This window comes from Staurois parvus, unplaced genomic scaffold (assembly GCF_062004578.1).
Source record: "Staurois parvus isolate SC_StPar_1 unplaced genomic scaffold, SC_StPar_1.0 ptg000070l, whole genome shotgun sequence".
NCBI classification, from domain to species: domain Eukaryota; kingdom Metazoa; phylum Chordata; class Amphibia; order Anura; family Ranidae; genus Staurois; species Staurois parvus.
This window is the reverse complement of record NW_028317866.1, coordinates 1,059,301-1,081,069: the sequence shown is the minus strand read 5'-3', so window position 1 is coordinate 1,081,069 and position 21,769 is coordinate 1,059,301. Positions and strand designations below refer to the sequence as shown.

Sequence of the window (21,769 nt, the reverse complement as noted above, 5' to 3'; positions counted from 1 at the left end):
CACTCTCCATCCAATCTGACAGAGCTTGAGCTATTTTGCAAAGAAGAATGGGCAAAAATGTCACTCTCTAGATGTGTGAAGCTGGTAGAGACATCCCCAAAAAGACTTGCAGCTGTAATTGCAGCAAAAAGTGGTTCTACAAAATACTCAGGGGGGCTGAACTCAAATGCATGCCACACTTTTCAACTATTTGTAAATTTGAAAACCATTTATCATTATCCTTCCACTTCACAGTTATGTGCCACTTTGTGTTGGTCTATTACAAAATCCCAATAAAAAACATTTACGTTTTTGGTTGTTACTGGATAATGCGAAAAATTTCAAGGGGTATGAATACTTTTTCAAGGCACCGTATACCTCTATCAAGTTAAAATTTATTTTGGGTGAGTTTTGTTGCACTTTGAAAAAGTGGTGTGTTTGGTAAGAGCGCTGTACTAATATCTGTAAGGCTGTATTATTGTGTGAATCACAAGATAGTGGGAGCACCTCTGGTCCAATATTGAAGTTGGGAGTGTTTAAAGCAGCTCAGAGGTTTTAGTGTATATCTCCGATTAGCAGGCATGTTAAAAAGAAAGTAAAAAAAAATACAGCATGGTACATTTTTTCATATGTAAACACGCAAAAACACCAAAACGTGTGTACACAGTGTAGACTAGCCTCATTAAAATAACATTCAACTGCATCTTATGTAAAAGAACACACATTAATGTATACTTACCATGACGAATTGACAGAGCTGAAATATCTTTGAGAACTCATTACACATGCTGCAAAAAAAGAAAAAAACCCAGACCATTTGTATAGCAAACTTACACAGAACGTACACAGAGGTCAACTCTACCATGTGGAATAAATTTAATCTGTCAGTGTCCCATACCTGCTAAAACAAAAATAAAGAAAAGTGCCCCAAACTGCTCAACCCTTCCCTACATCTAGATTTGGAGAAGTCAGCAGAGAACATTGTGATCTAATACAATACAATCACTTCACAGTGCAGTAAAAACGATCATGCGGCTCTACAGATGTCCAAATCACTTTTACTGAGAAAAAAAAAAATAATGATACCAAGCTCAGGGCCTACGGGATTGCAAGTGGTTTAAAAAAAAAAAGGATTGTATGGGAATATAAACCGTCATGTGAAAGTACACCCTGTGGAAATTGTTGACTTCTTCAATATATGTGAGCAGACAAACGGATGCTCATTTAAACAGTGTCTACAGATAAAGGTGATGATATACTTGAACAAAAAATGCATAAAATGGATATGCTGTTATTTATTCTCAATCTAAATGAATGAAAATAAGATCATGTGGAAGATTACATTGCTACATTTTACCACAAAGTTAAAGGATGAGCTCTCCTTTAGTACAGGTGTAACATGTTACTAATGCAGCAGGCATTCCCCCCAATCCCCCATTGTGACAGCGGGTGGGAGATAGTCTCCCCGCACCTTCTATCTCAAATTAAAATCAGAGCAGTTGTGTGGGGCTCTACCCAAAAAGCCACATCATTCATTCACAGTAATCTGCACATGAATAAACTACAAGCCCTGTCTGCTACCGTTTGTTTTTACCTACAAAAATCGTGTGCATTTATTATTTTTTCAACAAAAAGTAAACTAGGCCTTTAAGCCCATGAAATCAAAATCGAATGTCTCAGATTAGACACCAATGATTAGAACCTCCCTAGGGGGTATGCAGGCGGAACCTATCTTATTTAAATCTTGCATATCTAGGGTCTGGTGTAGAGATGCACTGATACTGCTGGTCAATCAGATGCCATCTAGCCTGAACTGTCAATTGCTGCAAGGGGAGGAAAGAAAGTGGTGTGGATTTCAAATCCCCACCAATTTCTCTCCTCTTCTAGCACTGACACTAAGCATGGGATGCCTGTAGGGAGGTTTCCCGCACTGCTCCTGTGTGAACTCTGGCTATGACAAGCCTAGATTCACACAAGAGCAGTAGGGAAACCGCATGCGATTGGACAGGAATCGCATTCCTGTTCAAATCGCATAGCAATCTTTGCAGTGCAACTGGTGTCAATTAGCACAAATCACACAGCAAAGTACCGGTTAAGGTATGGGTAGTATTTTCACGCGTACGAGTGCTCATGAAAATACCAAGTATTGTCACTGATACCGATGTCGGCGTATCCCTAGTCTGGTGTTCTCTTTGCTATTGACGCGTGTCATGTTATAACAGGATCAATAGAGCTTTCCAAGCATCTCAAAAAGAAAGTTTTGGATGTCTGAGTGGCAAGGTCAATTAAAAATATCAAAATGATTTGAAATCAATCATTCCAATGAAAAGGAGAATAATCTGTTCCTGGACAAATTTTCAGTAGTAGGAAATCTATGCCATCTGTAAATTAGTTTACTGCCAGGAAAAAGTCTTTGCTGTACATAAAAACATTAGGCCACAACTAGACTGCCTTTACAGGTCATGTTTACCTTTTGTAAAATGCTACACCGATATTCAGGTTGTAACATGTTACAAATGAACCGAAACTCTATGAATCAAACAGGAACTGCACCGTATTACTTTGCAATTCACATGCGATTCAGTGCAGTGCAATTTGGGCCCATTCATTTTGAATGGGCTCAAATCACAATGCATCAAATGAAATTCGGGGATGCACCAATTCTGGAACCGCACTGCAACCGGATTGAATAGTTTTGTACCATGCGATCCGGTACAGGCAAATGCACTGCATTTGCAGTGTTGTTAAAGCGGTAGCAACCCACCCGCAAAAAAAACCAAACAAAAAAACAAATAATGGGCCCCCTGCAGTGTTGTGTCATAATTTACTAGTATGCACCGCATACTAGTATATTATGACAGACTTACCTGTACACGGAGCCCTCCAGCACCGCGCTGTCACGACTCCCTGACGCAAATATCTTCCTTCTGGGTTCGTGGGCTCCGGCAGTATGAATAGCTGGAGCCATGAACACATCACTCCCGCACATGCGCGCGCGAGCCCTTGGCTGCGACACAGTGCTCTGAAGGGACAGCATGCTGTGCCGTCACTTCAAAGCTCATGCGCCGTTGACATCACCAACTGCATGGTATTTGAATGTCTCCTAAACTGTGCACGTTTAGGAGATATACATTGTACCTACAGGTAATCCTTAATATAGGCTTACCTGTAGGTACAACTTAAAAAGTGGACTTTACTTCCACTTTAAGGCTGCGCAGACACCCACTACAGAACACAAGAGCAGTGCGATGTGAACGTGGTGCAGGAAACGCTCACAAATTTGTGTTTCCTGCATCGCATTCTAGTGTGAACCAAAGCTAAAGAAACTTTGCATCTAGAAGTAATGAAAATATTCACCCAGTCAACGTTCGAGACAGGTGGGCAATTATGCAAAACTACACAGTCATTTCTTCTAAGGCCAAGGGTATACATTTTACAGAACAATTACATTAATATTTTGTTAAATCACTGAAAAATCTTCCTAGTGTTTTTATATTGCCTTTTAGCTGTAGGCATTGTTTAAATAAATCTGTTTTTGCCTTTTAAATCTAACAGAAATAAAACATTTGCTAGGCAAAACATTTTGATACATATTCCACTATGTATTAATGGTTTGCCTAGAGTTAAAACCCGACAGCAGGCAAAAAGAAAAAAAAGTTTAAATACTACATTGTGCATCAATTACCTTACTTCCCCAGTTTTGATACAAACGCCTATTGCTAAGCCATCCTGCAGTAAAAACGGATCAAAGCCACTATTATCCTCAAAAAGCCAAGCTAATTTCTAAACTTTGGTCCATTTTTCCCCTCAATCATTATAATCTTCGGAACCAGTACCCTCATCACATCCATGAGTTATCTTGCCTCTAGAGCATATAACAGAACCCCCCGCCCACTACAAGTGTCACCTCCACCAATAGGTTGTGTCCACATAATGCAAGTAGTAATGTGAACACCCAAAAGAACGACCCGTCAGTAAGCAAAAGATTAAGCCAGGAGCATCACGATTGCAGCTTTAGGTAAGCAGAATAGGTATTTGAAAAGAAGTCCGTCCCCCCCCCCCCCACATACTCAGGCTGCATTCACACTTGAGTGTTTTGTAGCTTGAAGCTCCAAAAACGCTCAAACTTAAAAAAAAAAAATAATCAATTGTTCTCTATAGTGCCTGTTCGGGATCAGGTGTGAACAGGCACTACAGAGAACAATTGATTTTTTTAAGTTTGAGCTTTTTTGGAGATTCAAACTACAAAACTCAAGTGTGAATGCAGCCTAAGGGATAGTTAGAGGGGGGTGGAAGGAGGTGATACGACAATTATGGAGTTGGGCTTTACGATTTAACAAAAATAAGATCTCAGGATCAAAGTAAAAAATCGAAAATAAGAAAAAAAAACAAAAACTGTCAAACATGCCATTTATTCCAAATTAAGAATAACATGTCCATCATATGCATACCTGTCTTTCAAATGTTTGGCTTTCACTTGTGTAATCTGTCCACTAGAAAAGTCAAAAACTTCTTCACTTAAAAGTTTTAAAATCACCATGTTATTCTGACAAAGGCTCTCACTAGTTTTACTGGCTCCTACAATGTCACTGATGAATGTAGGCCAGTGTTTGGGCCATTCTTGCTTCAGTATCTGGAAAGACATGAAAATAATTTGGTGCGACAAATGGTTACAGGTTTGCTCACAGACATACAGATTTATGTTCATTTAGGACACTGACAACTGTTGATTGTTAAAAGAAAAACATTAACTAAAGTAATTAACTATAGGGTTTCATGATAAATTATTGCTTCATTGTACAACTTCTCCATACCAAAGTTTGTTGTACCCCATGTAAAACGGAACAGTTCCTTTTAGAGATCTCACAATCTGGGAAATCAACTAGAGCAGACAGAATCTGGAGCAGTGTTACATTATAACCAACTAGCATTTAGCCTCAGCAAGTTCAGTAAAGCTTTGAAAACGTAAGCTAGAAGTAGACTGGTAACCATGCACAGCTGCTCCAGGTTTAGTAAATTCCCATCAGTGGGTCTTTAAGGGACAGAATAAAAAGTATTACAGTTTCTTTACACATACACAAAAAAAAACAAAAACCACCTTACCTGTAAATTCCTTATCTTGGATAACAGAAAAAGGACACAGGCTTGATGTTTAAAGAATCTGAGCTAGCACCTTCGGGTGATTAGACACCCACTGGGTGGCCCCCTATAATCTTACCCACTTTGAGTTCTGCGTTTTCTGGCAAGCAATGCAGAGTAACACAGAAAGAGTGGGAGGGTGGTGTCCTGCACGCCAAGATTTACAAACAGATCCAAATCCCTTTTATCTGAATTGTACAGTACAGGACAGGTTTGATGTTCATAGGATGTTCCCAAGCAATGAATGGGAGGGGGTAACAACAAGGCAAACAAAACCTTGCCAACAGTAAATTTTTAAACCTTCCACTGTAAAAAAGGAACTTTCCCCTTACGTGCTACCTTTGATGAATTCGTCAAGTGCCTCACTAAGGAGTCTTTTTCCTTTAAAGGGCATTATATGCATGAGGCATCTTTTACATGCAGCTTGAGCTGTCCAGGCTTTTAGAATCAGCGCATATGGACAGAAATCAGAGCCATTCTGGAGGTTTGGGTTATGACTTGTTCTAGGACATCCACACCAAAATCAAAGCAGAGGAAAATGTTTTACGTGCTCTGCCAAAGCAAAGCCCTGGCAGACAGGATCGTATTGGGTGTTTATTGCCCTAGTCCAATTAGCAGTGGTTTGAAAAATTGCAGGATAGCTGGCTGTATAGCAAGGTCTGCGAGAATAAAGAGCCTTTGAGAATGTCGCAAGTTTTCTGTAAGCAGAATCTTAGAGGGGAGAAACATCTTTAATGAGTACAGTAAAAGGTTCAAGACAGAGACATCAGGGGAATGTCTTTTTAAACTTAGCAGGTCTCTTCGTACCCAAAAGGAGCATTGAGAGATGGAGAATCAGGTGAGACAATGCCAAGGCTTTTGTGCACAACACAAGTGAGCATATCAACACTGGCAAGCAAACTGTGTGACGCTGTAACAGGCATATAGAAGTCTGGGGGTGAGGAATATTCAGTGTCCTCTTCTAACACCAACTCCATGTTCTCTTCAGAACCTTCAATGTCTGTATCCTCTAGAAGAGTCATTTCACTTTCTGACTCTGGTAGACAAGCTGGGGGTGGAGAAGGAGCCTGGAGCTTTTGAGTCCTTGACAGTGATGGCTACATTAAAGCCATTACTTGTTCAAGAAATCGTGACATTGTTGCAGGAAAGTCAGCCTTAGTTAGGTAGGCCACTTGTTGCATGCCTGAAATTAAGCTAGAATCAGATGCAGAGATCTGTGTTAAAATAGGGTCCTGATCCGATGCAAGGGAAGCATTGTCACTCAGAATGGTTTAAATGTTTTGCAAGCCCTCAGCTGAGAGTTTGCCTGAGGTTTGCCATGGTTCCCTTGCACCTGGTTTCCACTGTTGCCATCAGTGAGGGTATTCCTATGCGATGTACTCACCGAGCAGGGTGAGGAAATGGGGTAAACATCCCTGAAGGAGTATACAGAAATCTGGCCATCTACCATTCTCTAGCAAAGTCCTCCTAGAAAAATGGCGGGAGGAAGCACCCAAGTACCTAAAGAAAAAAAAGTCTCACGACGAAGTGGTGTTAACTGCTTTAGCGCTGCCCCATAGCAGAAATACTGCTACAGGGTGGCAGTGGAGTGCAAAATCACGTGTATATATATGTGATTTAGCATTTCCTGGCAATGGGGCTCGCACGCACTATCTGGGCCGCCATCAGTCTCCGGGTCTCCGCTTGCGATTATGAGAATATCCGATGGGGGGGGAACTGTTAGTAAACAAAACAGCTCTCCCTGTCAGCTCGCGCACACTGCTTTGCATGGCTGTGCACAGCACAGCCATGCAAAGCAGTGTGCTTACAGTGAAGCACAAACACAGAACAACATGTAAAACGGCACACAGAACACAATTAACCCTTTGATCACCCCAGATGTTAACCCCTTCATTCCAGTGCCATCAGTACAGTGTCAGTGCTTTTTATTAGCACTGATCACTGTATTGGTGTCACTGGGGAGGTCAGTGACACAAAGTCAGATCCCCTCAGTGTCAGAATGCCTGCTGCAGTCCCACTATAAGTTGCTGATTGCCACCATTGCTAGTATAAAAAAGAAAAAGCCCAGTATATATATCGCCATTTGTAAATGCTATAACTTTCATGTAAACCAATTAATTTACACGTATTGGGATTTTTTTTTTTTTTTTTAGCAAAGACATGTAGCAGAATACATTTTGACCTAAATTTATGACGAAATTTGATTTTTTTTTGGACATGTTTAATAGCAAAAAGTCAAAAATAGTTTCTCTCTCAAAATTGATCAGTCTTTTTTTTATTTAATAGCTCAAAAAATAAAAACTGCATAGGCGATCAAATACCACAGAAAAAAAGCTATTTGTGGGAAAAAAGTGTGTAAATTTATTTTCGGTGCAGCGTTGCATGACCACGCAATAATCAGTTAAAGTAACGCAGGACCGCAATGCAAAAAATGGCCTGGACAGGAAGGGGGGTAAATCCTCTGGAGAGCAAGTAGGTAAAATGTGCAACTAGTGGTGCTCTATAACACCTAGTCATCCACTTGAGACAAAACTCTGAATGATGGAATTTTAGCGCCAAGTTTGAAAAAAATTAACAGTGAGTAAGTTTCAAACACATTCCCAGTTTCCTGATAGTTTTAACATACTTAGAATACTATTCAGGATACACACAAGTGTAAAGGAAGTAACAGATATTAAATCTTTATACTTGCTATGGGTATACAGAAATAGAGCAGTAAACAGGGCGACCCTGTCTTAATTGTCCATGTTGCTGGTTCCTGTATATGGTTCAGGCTTGGCTGGAAGACTGGGCATGCCCCAAAAAGGGTCTGGGTTTCATAGGAACGAACCATGGCCCTGGGGAGCACTCTGTAAATGAGTTGTGCCAAATGCAAGGGCTAGCTCCCAAGCAGGATCCAGGGCCTAAAGCAACATTACAGGCTGTCTTCAGTGTAGGGACAGGGACAGCTCCCCAAGGCTTTACAGAGCTTACACAGATCAAGAAGTGCTGTCTCAATTGTTGTATTAGAAAACAGTGACGAGTTGATTAAAGAATCATAAGTTAAATAATCAAGTTAAGAGTGATTTCTCTGCAAGGGAGTACCATCACCTTTGGACAGTAGCGAAAAACTCACATAATGGACAGAATTATTAGGGGATGTCCAATGGATGTCTCCTCAAAAGCTATACCAGTGCCCAATCACCTGAAGGTACCTTCACCTATAACCCAGGATCTATGAATATTATGCCTGTGTCCTGTACTGTACAATTAAAATGGTTGTAAACCTCAGACATGAAATATGAATATAGCATTTCCCTCTATAGTCTGTACTTGTCTCAATTCAGAGCACCAAATTGCATTTCTGTTGGCTGCCCAGTTCCTCTGTTATTCGCATTAGAAAAAAATAAAGTGACAGGGGAGGTATTTCCAGCACACAACCTGAGATTGACAGCCTTAGCTCTGTTTCCGCATGAAGGGGGGTGTTTCCATTCCCTCCAATCAGCTCTCCTCACTAAGCTCTGCACTATGTAATATCAGCTATCCTCCCCCTGTTTTTTGACAGCCAAGACAGGCTTTCTAAATTCTGGACCTTGAATGGATGTAGAGAAGAGAAGACTGCAGATAAAGAGGTTCAACGTGTGCAGACGGATTTGTTTTGATCTCTGTGCATCACTTGATCCTAGTCACTTCATTGGGTATATGTAAGAGTTAACAACCACTTTAAGATAACGGATTCTCATAATATTCTAGAACACACTAGTCTGATGAGAAAATTGGTATTGAAAAGACAATACAGATATAGCTTCAATAGTAGACAACGCAAACTAGTCTATTTCTACATGAGTGATAAACCTACATTAGTATTTTTTTAAACCACACATACCTGGACAAGAATCATATTTAGCTTCCCAATGTACACGTTTTCTTTCTGAAAGAGAAGCAATCACATTACTTCTGAAACTTTTAACAATGACACTACATTAATGCAAACAAAACCTGGTACTTGCCTCTACACATGTTGCATCTGAAGAAGTCTTGATGATCAGTCCAACAACATATTTCTTTATACCTTTAATTTTGACATTAAAAACATTAGTTGAAAGATATGAGATGAATAAAAAACACAATTGTTCCAAAATACTCCTCTTTATATACAAAATACAAACATAACAAATAATACATGTATCGTTAATTCATTAACGATCACACATTTGTCCTATAAAAAGTTGCCAAAACATAAAACAAGAAATTACCTTCACATTGATTCCGAGGAAGAATTTTCCACCTTGTTTTGATCACATTTTCCAATATCTGCAGACCATAGTACTAAAATTGGAGAAGAGAACCGAGTAAGTATTTTAGGATTACAGATATTGTAAAGCACTCACAATCACACAACCAGCTCATTCACACCTGTACATTTAAGACAGTTTTACTAAACATATAATTTAGCTACAATCCCATGAGTTTTCATGCACAATTACAGTTCTTAATATACACTAGTATCCCTGCCATTTGATCATGCTCACACCAGGAAAAAAAAAAAAAAAAAAAGCATAGCTGAAGCTATGCTGTTGATAGAAAGAAAACGTCACATACAACAAACAAGAATTTATAAATGCAGAAACAGGTGCTAGTATAGCATAAACTAAAAGAAAAAAAGAAAGAAAGAAAAAGAAAAAAAAAAACAAATTTCAATTTTCCTCAAGAGCAAATGCTGCCAATGGCAACAGTATTTTCTGGTGTGAATGAAGTTCAGCAAGGAATCCTATAAATGAACTAAATTCCAACCCTCCCCCTTAACAAGCCCATAGTATATGTAATATTTAAACTAACTTTTAACGTAACTTTTATACTCTGTCAAAAGACTGCATTTTCTCTTAACAAAATTTACCTTTCAGGTATTTTAATATGAACAAGCAAACAAACCTCTTTAAAAAAAAATATGTATATATATATATATATATATTTATTTATATGCACACACACAAGTTATGAATAAAAAAAAAAAAAAAAAAAAATACTGGACCTAATTTTAGGCTAGGTTCACATTAATGCGGTTCTGTGTGCCACATTTGCGCGTGCACAGCGGTCCATTCATTTGAATGGGCTGCTGTGTGTATGCCCTCTTTCAAACAACATTTTTTTTGTGTGCAGATGTGGGAATGCATGGGATATACATGCATTCCCACGCTAATGTGAACCCAGATTAACCACTTCAAGTCCAGACACTTTCACCCCCTCCCTGCTCAGGCCAATTTTCAGCTTTCAGTGCCATGACAATTGCGCGGTCATGCAACACTGTACCCATATGAATTTTTTTAGCATTTTTTTTGAGACGGACAAAACTTTATTTTGGTGGTATTTATTCACCACTGGGATTTTTATTTTTTTGCTATATAAATGAAAATGTCTAAACATTTTTTTTTTTTCCTTTTTCAAAAAGGGATTTTCTTATAAAATTTAGCAAATAATCTTTCTTCATAAATCTTGGCCAAAATGTATTCAGCTATCTTTTTAGTAAAGGAAAAAAAAAAAAAAAAACAACCCAAAATTAGTTAACCAAAAATTAATAATTTTAGAAAAAAAAAAAAATTTACATTTAAATTTTTTTATATTTGTTTTTTTTTTTAACATACTGTCACCCTAGCAGTACAGTGTCACCATAGTGACACTGTACTACTTGTGGGGGGGTGATGAAGATTTTTTTTACACCGCTTGCTTTTACAGCCTTTATGGGTGTAAAAGCAATCATTTCTCCTTCTCTCTGGCTGCATTCTTGCAGCCATTGAGAAATACTGCGAGAGCTGTGATTGGTCACAGCTTGCCACATGATACAAAGCTGTTGTGAATAGCCTTGTACCATGTGACCTCTGTGATCATTCACAGATTTCACTAGTAGTAAACAATGTCAGCAAGTGACATCTTGCTTACTACTATTCATGTGATCACCGATTGGCCAATCAGTGATAAAATGATTGGGACATCAAACAAAGGCCCCGTACAGCGATCGGGAGCGCGCACAGGCAGAGAATGCAGGAGGACGTTTATAAACGGCCACCCACTCCTGCACTGCTCCCGGCTGGCCGTTTATGTACATGGGCCGGACGGGAAGTGGTTAAGGCTACAGTGACATGGATGTAAAAAGGTTACCAATGCCACCTGTAACAAACGTTCCTGCATTACATGATACCGGCTTTTAGATGTTTTTTTAAATACATAAAATTGCCTTATTTTCTTCAATACCAGAACACATACGCATTTCCTCAGAAGCCGATTTTTGGTTTTTGTGTTATAGATTCAAATGCAATGCATGCTTATGCATCTATGTGAATGTCTGCATAGAAAACAATGCAGCTGCGTTTAAACCTGTAAATAAAAATGCTTAAAATGCATTTTTTGTACAGCCGTGTGAATGAGGCCTAAGTTGGTTGCTCCTTTTAGACTTTTTGTAGTAAGAAGTCTAGTGATGCATCTCATATTTAAATGTTTAAGGCCACATGTACATGGACATCTGCATGCATAAAACATTCCTAGCATCAAATTTTCCTGCTACCGACGTACAGCTGGCCATAGAAGCGAATGGCTGTATGTCCCTGATGCTTTCATGCATCTTATTTCTCAAACATGAAAACTTCAGTGTTCAGAAAAGATGTCACATGCATTCGTGGGTAAACGCCAATGCACGTGGCATCAGCAATTACAGCATGGAGGGGGGGTGGGGGTACAGCCGTTCATTTCTATGGCTGGCAGAACTGCCCCCACTTGTGGCACCTGTGGGAAGGTGATCAATGGCAGGATGGAATGAGTGGCAGTGCTGGTGGGGGGATAAGATCAGTGGTAGTGCAGGGGGTGTGGGTTGAGTGGCAATGCAGGGGAGGAGGGGGGGTTGAGTGGCAGTGCAGGGGAGGAGGGGGGGTTGAGTGGCAGTGCAGGGGAAGAATGGGCGGTCAAGGAAAGGCTGGCCACAGGTCAGTTGACCCCTATTCTCCACCCCCCAGCCATGCTGTGAAGTGAATAGGAGACCACTGATCAACTGACCTCTAGTATCCACCCGCCCACCATGCTGTGAAGTGAATTGGTGGTCGTGGAGAGGCTGGGTGGGCGATGTGAGCTCAAGAGGCAGCCCAGCTGCCACAGCTGCTTTGGGCCCCACAAGGACAAGCAGCCCCGGTCCACCGGGCAACTGCCTGGTGTGTCCTATGGCCAGTCAGCCACTAGTCATGTCTGACAGTTTTAGACACCAGCCAATCCTCGGAGAACCCCTAGCACACAGCAGGTGATTGACAGTTTTAGATGTGCATGTTTCGTAGTGAGACTGTGTAGAGGGGAGTGTATACGTTCTTCCACTCAGGTCTCAGATTATACACAGCTGTGTGTGTATGCACAAAGTGTGATCCCTGCCCCCTTAAACCTGAGACATGTCTACACTATGTATGTGGAAGGATGTGGAGGACTGAAGACTGCAGATAAACAGGTACACCCTGTATAGGATTTCATTCATCACTGTGTATCATTTGAGGTTAGTCACTTCAGTGGGCTTAATTCAAGGGTTTATATTCACTTTAAAAATAAAAAAATCATTAAACATTACCATACACTTTGCCCAAAGAAAGAAGAGCTGTCTCATGTAAAACTATGAGCCTACACAGGGCTAAAAGGCACTCCTCATGTGAAAGTACTGGTGCTTGGTTACTGATCCAGCACAGTCACATGGGGAGAGTTACATGTTCCTTTGCATGATCCCTCACAAGTGCCAGGTATTTTCTTAGCTCCCAGCAGATAGAGTAGCAAGGACAAGTTAGTATGTGCTGCTGTGGAGGGGGGGGGGGTCAAAGCAAAAGCTGTTGCTTTGCTTTAAAAGAAAATCTGTCAAGACAGAAAATCAAGAGCTACTGCAATGGCTATATCAACTGCCCTCACACCTGATGTGCACATGCTTTCATAGCATACTTGTTGACTCTCTCATATATGTACCTTGATATACCAGTCTTCTGGACAGCCATGAGACATACCAAGGTACTGTGGTCTCTGTGGTGGTAGTAGGTAGTCTTCAATAATCCACTGAGCATTGCTGATGTTCTGAAATCAGCACGGCTTTTTGCAGTATTCTACTGTCATGTCCAGGCTGACATGGTGATACAGGCCCAAGACACGTGTCTGATAGACTAGGCCAAAAAGGAAGTATGTTGAATGAATCAGTCAGTCATTCAACTCAAAAGGACCAGCTGCTGAGCAGACTACTTGTGGAAGACAGTGCTAGGAAGGAGAGGAGTATTGCGGCAAAAGCCTTCCCCCCCCCCCCCCATATGCAGTCCAGTACGATTTTTTTCTGCACAAAAATTGCATGCACAGTGTTTTCCATGTATTCCAGTGTCACACCAGTGCAGTCAATTTCCGATGCAGAGAAAAAAAAAAAAAAAACAAAAAAAAACAGAACATGCAGCATTTTTTTCTGCATAGAACTGTAATGGAACACAGCAAAACATCAAAAACGTATGGTAAGAGTGTGGCGTGAACTATAAGCAAAAAAAGCATCTGGGGTGTGTTTTTTGTGGTGTGAACTGGCCCTTAAAATGTATGTTACCCCAACATTTCATATTCCTGATGTGTATACTGAATCATGAACCTGTGTTAAAAATTATCCAGTTCTCTCTTCATTTCTTCCTTTGAAATGGGATAGCAGGGGGACTGACAGGTACACCAGATATTTCACACATACTGATCACACTAGGCATGGAAGCACATCCCTCCCAGCTGTGGTCAGTTTGGGGAGCACAGACTGCCTGTCCAAGGGCAAGAGTTGCGCTGACAGACCCCACACAGGTCTCCAATGTTATGATCAGTGTATTGCTCTGTAGCTCCTGCTAACACGCCCCCCCCCCCTGCAGTCTCCACCCCCACCATCTTCAAGGCCCTTATACAGCTGAGAACAGAGGTTATGTAATCACATATGGAAAGAAGAAACCAGTATTTACAATATGTTTGTGTATATGCATTTCTATTTTTTTTTATTCTACGTTTTATAAGGCAAGCACAAAAACAAAACTGCAAAAAAGGCTGTAACTGGCCCCAAAAGCTGTAAAAACATACACATACAATTACAGTAAAATATAACCTCCCACAAGCCCCCCCAAGTTAACAGGAAAAACTGAATGGGGTTGTTTTATTTGTTTTGCAAAGTGAGGGTTCACATATACGTTAAACGCTAGGCTATTGCTTTTTTACATTTTATATATAGAAACAAATGTTCCACTTTAAGGATCCTAACAGGCCTGGGGTATGCCCCTCAAGCTTTTGTAGCTCTATCTCCACAAGTTTTTTTTTCCTGTTTTGCCAACACAATTGAAAAGTCATCACTAGAACTACTAGAAGAAAAAAAAAAGCTGTAATCAAAAGTAGTTATAAGTGTTGTCATTAGCAACTTTAACAAAAAGGAACTGTAGCTTATCTATATTAAAAAGTCCAGGAAGTAAGGTTATTAAGACTGTCAAAACCATGTCATCAATGCTAAACCTCATTTAAAGCAGACTTATTTGAGGGCCCCCTCATCCATCACAAAAAAAACAAAACAAAACGCACAACATGGGGGGTTAGTTTGCTTTCCTTCTCCCTCTGACACAATGTCTAGGTGAGGAGGATGTTACCATTTTTTACCATCTCCCGAGATTTTGAGGGAAAAATCTCAGAAGCAGGGAGACAGGCAAGTAGATTAACTTCTCCACTTTTTTAAAGTAATTTTTATTCAGCAGTTTAGAATGGATCCTTGCGAATAAATGTATTTTGTTTGGTGTGCTGCTTTAAGTATCCCCTACTTATTCAGATCATCTTAATAAAAAATAAAATAAAAAAAGCTAAACAGCGTGAATTCAGCTACGTTGACAGAAAAGAATACCAAAGCTAGAGTAAAGATACACTATATTGCCAAAAGTATTGGGACGCCTGCTCTTATACGCACATGAAAATTAATGGCATCCCAGCCTTCGTTCGTAGGGTTCAGTATAGAGGTGGCCCACCCTTTGCAGCTATAACAGCTATAACTCTTCTGGGAAGGCTGTCCACAAGGTTTAGGAGTGTGTCTATGGGAATGTTTGACCATTCTTCCAGAAGCACATTTGTGAGGTCAGGCACGGAGGTCGGACGTGAAGGCCTGGCTCGCAGGCTCCACTCTAATTCATCCCAAAGGTGTTCCATCAGGTTGAGGCCAGAACAAGTTCCTCCACCCCAAACTAGCTCATCCATCTCTTCATAGACCTTGCTTTGTGCACTGATGCGCAGTCATGTTGGAACAGGAAAGGGCCATCCCCAAACTGTTCCCACAAAGTTGGAAGAATTAAATTGTCCAAAATGTCTTGGTATGCTGACAACTTAAGAGTTCCCCTCACTGGAACTAAGGGGCCAAGCGCAAACCCTGAAAAATAACCCCAAACTATAATTCCCCCCTATCAATCTTTACAATTGGCACAATACAGTCAGGCAAGTATTGTTCTGCTGGCAACTGCTAAATCCAGACATGTCCATCGGACTGCCAGACAGAGAAGCGTGATTCGTCACTCCAGAGAACATGTCTCCACTGCTCTACAGTCCAATGGTGGCGTACTTTACACCACTTCATCAGACGCTTTGCATTGCACTTGGTGATGCAAGGCTTGGATGCAGCTGCTTGGACATGGAAACTCATTCCATGAAGCTCTTTATGTACTTTTGTGCTAATCTGAAGGCCATGTGAAGTTTGGAGGCCTTTAGCTATTGACTGCAGACAGTAGGCGTCTTCTGCACACTGTGCGCTTCAGCATGCGCTGACCCCGCTCTCCCTTTTTTTGTGGCTTACCACTTCATGGCTAAGTTGCTGTTGTTCCCACTTTGTTATAATACCCCTGACAGTTGACCATGGAATATTTAGTAGCAAGGAAATTTCACAGATTGACTTATTGCACAGGTGGCAACCTATCACGGTATTGTGCTTGAATTCACTGAGCTCCTGAGAGTGACAGATTCATTCAAAAATGTTTGTAGAAGCAGTCAGCATTCCTAGGTGCTTGATTTTATGCACCTGTGACCATGGAGGTAATTGCAAAACCTGAATCTAATGATTTGGAGGGATGTCCCAATACTTTTGGCAATATAGTGCATATTCCTTACGAAGAAGTGAATATTTGGCGTAAAGAAAAAACACATCAAGTCAGTACTATTTCATATAATAAATGGATAAATATTTATTAAGATAGTTGCACTCACAAATGCTAATTTGCTAAAAAGATATGTAAAATGTGGCCACCCCCTTCCCAGGAAACAAACAACTAATTTATTTCAAACTAGAAAAGCTGTTGGAATCTCAATAGTTTGCCAACAAAAATTTTATATGCTTAAAGACATACCATTATTTAGGCAATCTAAATTAGTGGCCTCTTTTACATGGTACTAAAATGTATTGCACTACTACACCAATACCTGAAAGGTAAAATTTACAAACTATGCATTTAGACAGACAGTTTGACCCAGAATAAAAGTTTTTACTACAAAAGGTTAGTCGTATAACAAAGTCGATCAATATAGCTTCAACCAAAGGGATCACCAGCTGGTCAAATAAAGAGATTTAAAAAGTTAAATCTGCTGTTATACGATTATCAAGATTTACCTGAGTGTGTTTGCATACACACATCTCTTGGCAGCATGTATAGATTTGTCACATGACTAGATTTGTAGTGTTGATAAACAGTGAAGGAAAAAGCATGTGACTGCCAATAGTCTTAACTTTTATATTATGAAAATTTTATCGAGAAAGAATAAAAAAATGTATATAGACATTTGACAATCAATATCTGCAAAAGATTTTGCACAAGTAAACCTTAAAAAGGATTGCATATGAATTATGAACTCTTCCAACAGCAAATATGGAATACATTTAAAAATAAAATCAGTATCAATGATCCCTGTGGCAGAAGTGCCTATGTACCCTCAATATTAATAAAATCTTTTTCTTAACCCCACCCCATAACCACCCACACCCACCCATGAAACAAATACAATTGATGAACAGAATTCAGTTAAAGGGAATGAAAAGGGTAGACCTTGTGGAGGCCTGCCGTCAAAGCCTAGCTGTGTCAGTTGCACAGGAAGACACCCCTTTTCTTCCTATTACAAGCAATCAACATAATGGAACATTATGATTAATATCAGGAAGCGTTAACAGCTTAAAAAAAATATTTAAAAAAAATGCATAAAAGCCAAATGTAATAGTGCAGAAATTTTAGCACCAAATCATTTGCAGATTATGTAAATTGAAGAGTTCTTTACCTGTTGCTTTCTTTCTGTTCCGCTAATCATGTCAATTTTTCACAAGACAATACTGAGTTTTTAAAAGTACTGTTGATGATAAATCAACTTAAACATTAGTAATAACTGTCAGTATTTATAAGCAAATAAATGACCAGGCAAGCAAATACTGTTACTAATGTGAGCACTTTGAGGATGTTCAGTAAATGTAGGACCAGAATTTCTAAGTGTCCAATCCTAAAGCATCTACGAGCCACTTGTGTACTAAGCTCGTAATACATTTCATTAGCATGTATTACAACAAAACCAGATTATATGGGAGACAGACCTGTGCACTAAAGATTTCACACTTCCAAACTGAGTAACTGATGTCAACAAGATATCTTATTAGTCAAAGTAAACTCAAAGTGCATACCTACGTTCCAATTTAACATTTTAAACAGGTAAAAAACTTTCACATGTATGTTAACAAAGCAACAGGGACAGCCAAATTACACAGTTAAAGAAAAACTGAACGTTCAACAATCATAACGTATATTTAGTACAAAAGAGTTATGTTCTTATAAATATAGTATATTTGGGGTATCTACCCAGCAGACATTATAGACTAGCTCTCACAGCCCTCCTGAAAAGTACATGATTAAAAGAGCTCTCTCACTTTACAGATTTTTCCAGGAGGAAGCTCCAAACACCTACCCCATTCTGGATGCATGAAATACTAAGCTGGAAGCTAGATGTTTAACTAAAAATACACTTCCCTTTTCTACACGTGACCTAAACCCTAATTAAGAATCAGAAGTTCCATGAGTGACAAATATCAATGAGCAACTTAATCGACTTTGTTTTATCAATTTATACTAAAATTAAGAATAGATCTGTTTTTATTATTTCAACAGATACAGCAAGGGTAACTATTCTTTATAAAAAAACCCCAAAAAAAACAACATACAACAGGGCAGATGATACGCTTTCCTCAAAGTTCATAGACAAAGAAAAAAAAAAAAGGGGGGGGGGGCGGCAAGAAGTGTGAGGGTGAGTCAAGCTGAATACATCTGTGCTTACTTTGGTGTTCATATTCTGTGAAAACTCAAGAATTGTGTCAACTCTTGTCCAGGCATCAGGATGCTCTTTTAAGTGGGTCAGGACTTCCTGTGCCATTCTTTGCTATAAAGAAAAAAAAAATACAGTCACACACAAATTTGCCACAAATTTAAAATATTAACTACCAAATAGTTTTACTTCTCATGGACCTTCAAAGATGGTGTTAAGAGATAATCGGTGAATGGTACAAAGCAGTTTGTGAATGAACAAGGACCTAGGGGATTTATTTTATTTTATTAAAAATTATATTCAAAGGTCCCCATCACATGAAGGGTCCAGTCAGGTCCATCTGTCAGTTTTTCAGGTGGATTTGATGGGAAGGTCTCTGTGTAAAATCGATTTGTGTCCCTCCTACCTCCAAACCAAATTAAAAAAAATTAATACATTGAAATAACGGAAGGGAATCTGTCCCCCTGCACCTACGTGGATTGGATCAGAGAGATGTTTGGTATAAAAACAGACCATGGAGTCTGTTTACTCCCAGCTGTCTATAGAGCAGAGTGGGCTGTATCTGTGTCCCCTCTGCATAAACTGAGCAGACATGGACCTGTCATTCACTCGCTCTGATCAGAGGACAGATTCCCTGTTGATCAAAACGGAGTCTGCCCTGTATTAAATAGGCCTAATAAGTTTTTTTTTTACTTCAATTTATTAGTACCACTAGGGGCCTTATCAGCCACTTCAGGCAGCTATAAACCTTCTTGATCTCTTTTATTACTATAAAAGGAGTGAGCACTAAAATTTAAAAATAAGCTCATGGCTGTTATTGCAGCCATGAGCTTATTTACAATCTCTCTTTCTGCCCCTGCCATAATACAAGGGGCATTAAAGTCAAACCAGGACTTTTGAGCGGGAACTACATTTATTTTTCTACATACTCCCCTGCTACATTTATTCACTTAGCCTAGCGTTTAATGCCAGGAAAGGTTCGTCATAGAAAGATTAGTACGCCTGAACCATTCTAGAACAGCCTGCTTCACTTCGTTATCAGTACTGAAATGCTGACCTCCGACAAACTCTTTTAGGTGTCCAAACAGGTGTAAATCACTTGGAGCGAGGACCGCCCTGTAAGGAGGATGTGGCAATACCTCCCAGCAGAGTTGCAGTAATGTGCATGTAGCAGTACGAGCTCGTGCGTTGTCCTAAAGAAATAGGATGCCCTTAGCAATCCAGAAAATACTGATCTTCCCTGTCAAAATGCTCCTTCAACGCAGTGCAGACTTCAACTCTTTTGTGCCGGTCAAAAGTGGAAAGCTGTCTTGGTACCCAGCGTGCGCTAACTTTTCAAAAATGTTTGTGTTCAGTTTCCACAGAAAGATTGATCTCGGCTCTTGTGCAATTTTACTAAAGGTTATGCGTCGATTATCCAGGATCAGGCGTTCCACTCCCTGAATGTTCGCAGGAATGACTGCTGTGGGCTGGAACCACCATGGCCGGGATAGTCACTGACGAACGTACGGCCAAGCGTTTATACCATTCAAATGTCTTACTGCTGCTTAGCGTCTCCTCACCACACTGTGCTTGAAGTCTTCTGTAAATATCCATGCGTTTGCACTTTCATTCACAAGAAACTTCATCACCCTACTCCATGCACACACTAACACTGTTGTCTGCCATCAGGATTAACGGACTCTGGACTGGCCCGCGACATGTGCACCACCTATCAGTAATAGGATAAACTTGCCACTTACTACTGCGTATAGTACCGCCACACTAGCATCCCTTTTTATATCTGTAAAACTAAAAGTCCCAGTTTGACTTGAATGCCCCTTGTAGTTACAGCAGTGGTAATAAGAGTTTAAGGATATCTGTGGGAACACAAGAAAACAACTGGTCTATGCCAAGTACCTGTGTGCTACCTTACAAAGAAGCAATAAGGACTGACTAGCATTATCCTTTGTACAACATGTCTTTTGGAGCCTTTTGTACAGCTGATTCTGTAACCTGCACTGACCCTGTCCACAAACTGTAGACAAGGGGTAGTATATCATTCATTCAAGCCGTCCTTTGTATTTCCCACAGTTATCAAAAGACAAGTGAAGAGAAATGTTACCATTGGTGTCCACGTGACAACTGCGTGATAGAGGAAGCTTCCATGTTCATAACTGGTTTGTATTTCAGCTAAAAGCTGAAAAACAATATATTTTGTATGTGTAATATATGCAGACTGTTGTTGATAAACAAAACATAACTACCTGAGCTCCTTCTCCGTGGTATAAGCAATTCACAACATTGTCCAAAAGGTTGATGTCCAACTTCTGGCTGAAATCCAGCAGCTGTCGAGCTGCATGGTCTGCTAACATGGTCATAATTGCTGGCATAGATTACTGAAAATACAACACATTTTTAAATTAAAAAAAATTAGAAAATCAAAAATATTAGAATGTAAATTTTAGGTTTCACACTAAGGCATGAACAACAAAACAAATCAGTCAAAAAAACAAAACAAAAAAAAACACACAGATGAGGCCAGGTGGCACCATATTACGTTTATAATACTTTTAGATTCAGTTTGATATTTGATGACACATGAACACTCATAATTTACACAAACTGTATCATTACCCCATGATGCATGAATAATAAAGAACACCAATAGATTAAATGCAATACAGATTTACACTAATATTGGTACTAAATCTAAAAACATCTAGAACACAACTAATAATACACACAAATAACTTAATGAGCAATTCAATATCCATCTATCACCACACTATACTGCCTCTTTTCCCCACCAATCTATAAACACACACTGTTTAAATGCCACCGGCTGGCAGAACAGAAGCCGGGCGATTGGCTGCATGCTGGCACATTTGTGAAACTAGCCTAAAAGCAGTCTGTAAAGCCAAAAGGCGACAATTCCGCTCCTGCTTTTTGTTAGCATTCTAAATCTAGGACAGGAGGTCCTGCACTGGCAAGATGAACAGCTTACAGAGGGAATAAGACTACAGATGCTAACATTGCCAAAGAGTGCCAAAGCTTTGCTGATTAGAATGGTCTAGCATTCAAAAGAGCACAAAGCTACTGCAGGCATGTGTGGGCATCTCTAGGTGCCTACACTTCATACCTGTCAGCAGCTTTTTTTTTCCTTCCTAAAGTGGCAGTAGCAAATCACTGGTCTTGGAAACCAATGAGTAAATAAAAAGGAGATACCAGTCAAAAAAAAAAAAAAAAAAGCAAATCACACACAAGCACTGTCACTGCCTAGCAGAGTGGTTATTGGCTCTGCTGCCCATAGCAGCATAGAATTTTTGTGTTATGTGTAGTGGTAAAGAAAAGCTCTGGCTTA

The 21,769-nt window shown here is 39.8% G+C and overlaps 1 protein-coding gene across 1 annotated transcript in view; it reads right to left on the bottom strand.

Moving 5' to 3' along the window:
* Positions 1 to 21,769, bottom strand: part of XPO1 (exportin 1) — an 82,864-nt gene that overhangs the window by 32,129 nt on the left and 28,966 nt on the right. Inside the window, exons 2-8 of the mRNA XM_089669183.1 lie at positions 20,673 to 20,804; positions 18,439 to 18,540; positions 9,354 to 9,426; positions 9,108 to 9,169; positions 8,984 to 9,028; positions 4,431 to 4,612; positions 719 to 767 (exon numbers count right to left, since the gene is read on the bottom strand). Coding sequence (XP_089525309.1) covers positions 719 to 767; positions 4,431 to 4,612; positions 8,984 to 9,028; positions 9,108 to 9,169; positions 9,354 to 9,426; positions 18,439 to 18,540; positions 20,673 to 20,798 — 639 coding nt within the window. The 5' untranslated portion in view covers positions 20,799 to 20,804. The remainder of the gene's footprint in view (positions 1 to 718; positions 768 to 4,430; positions 4,613 to 8,983; positions 9,029 to 9,107; positions 9,170 to 9,353; positions 9,427 to 18,438; positions 18,541 to 20,672; positions 20,805 to 21,769) is intronic.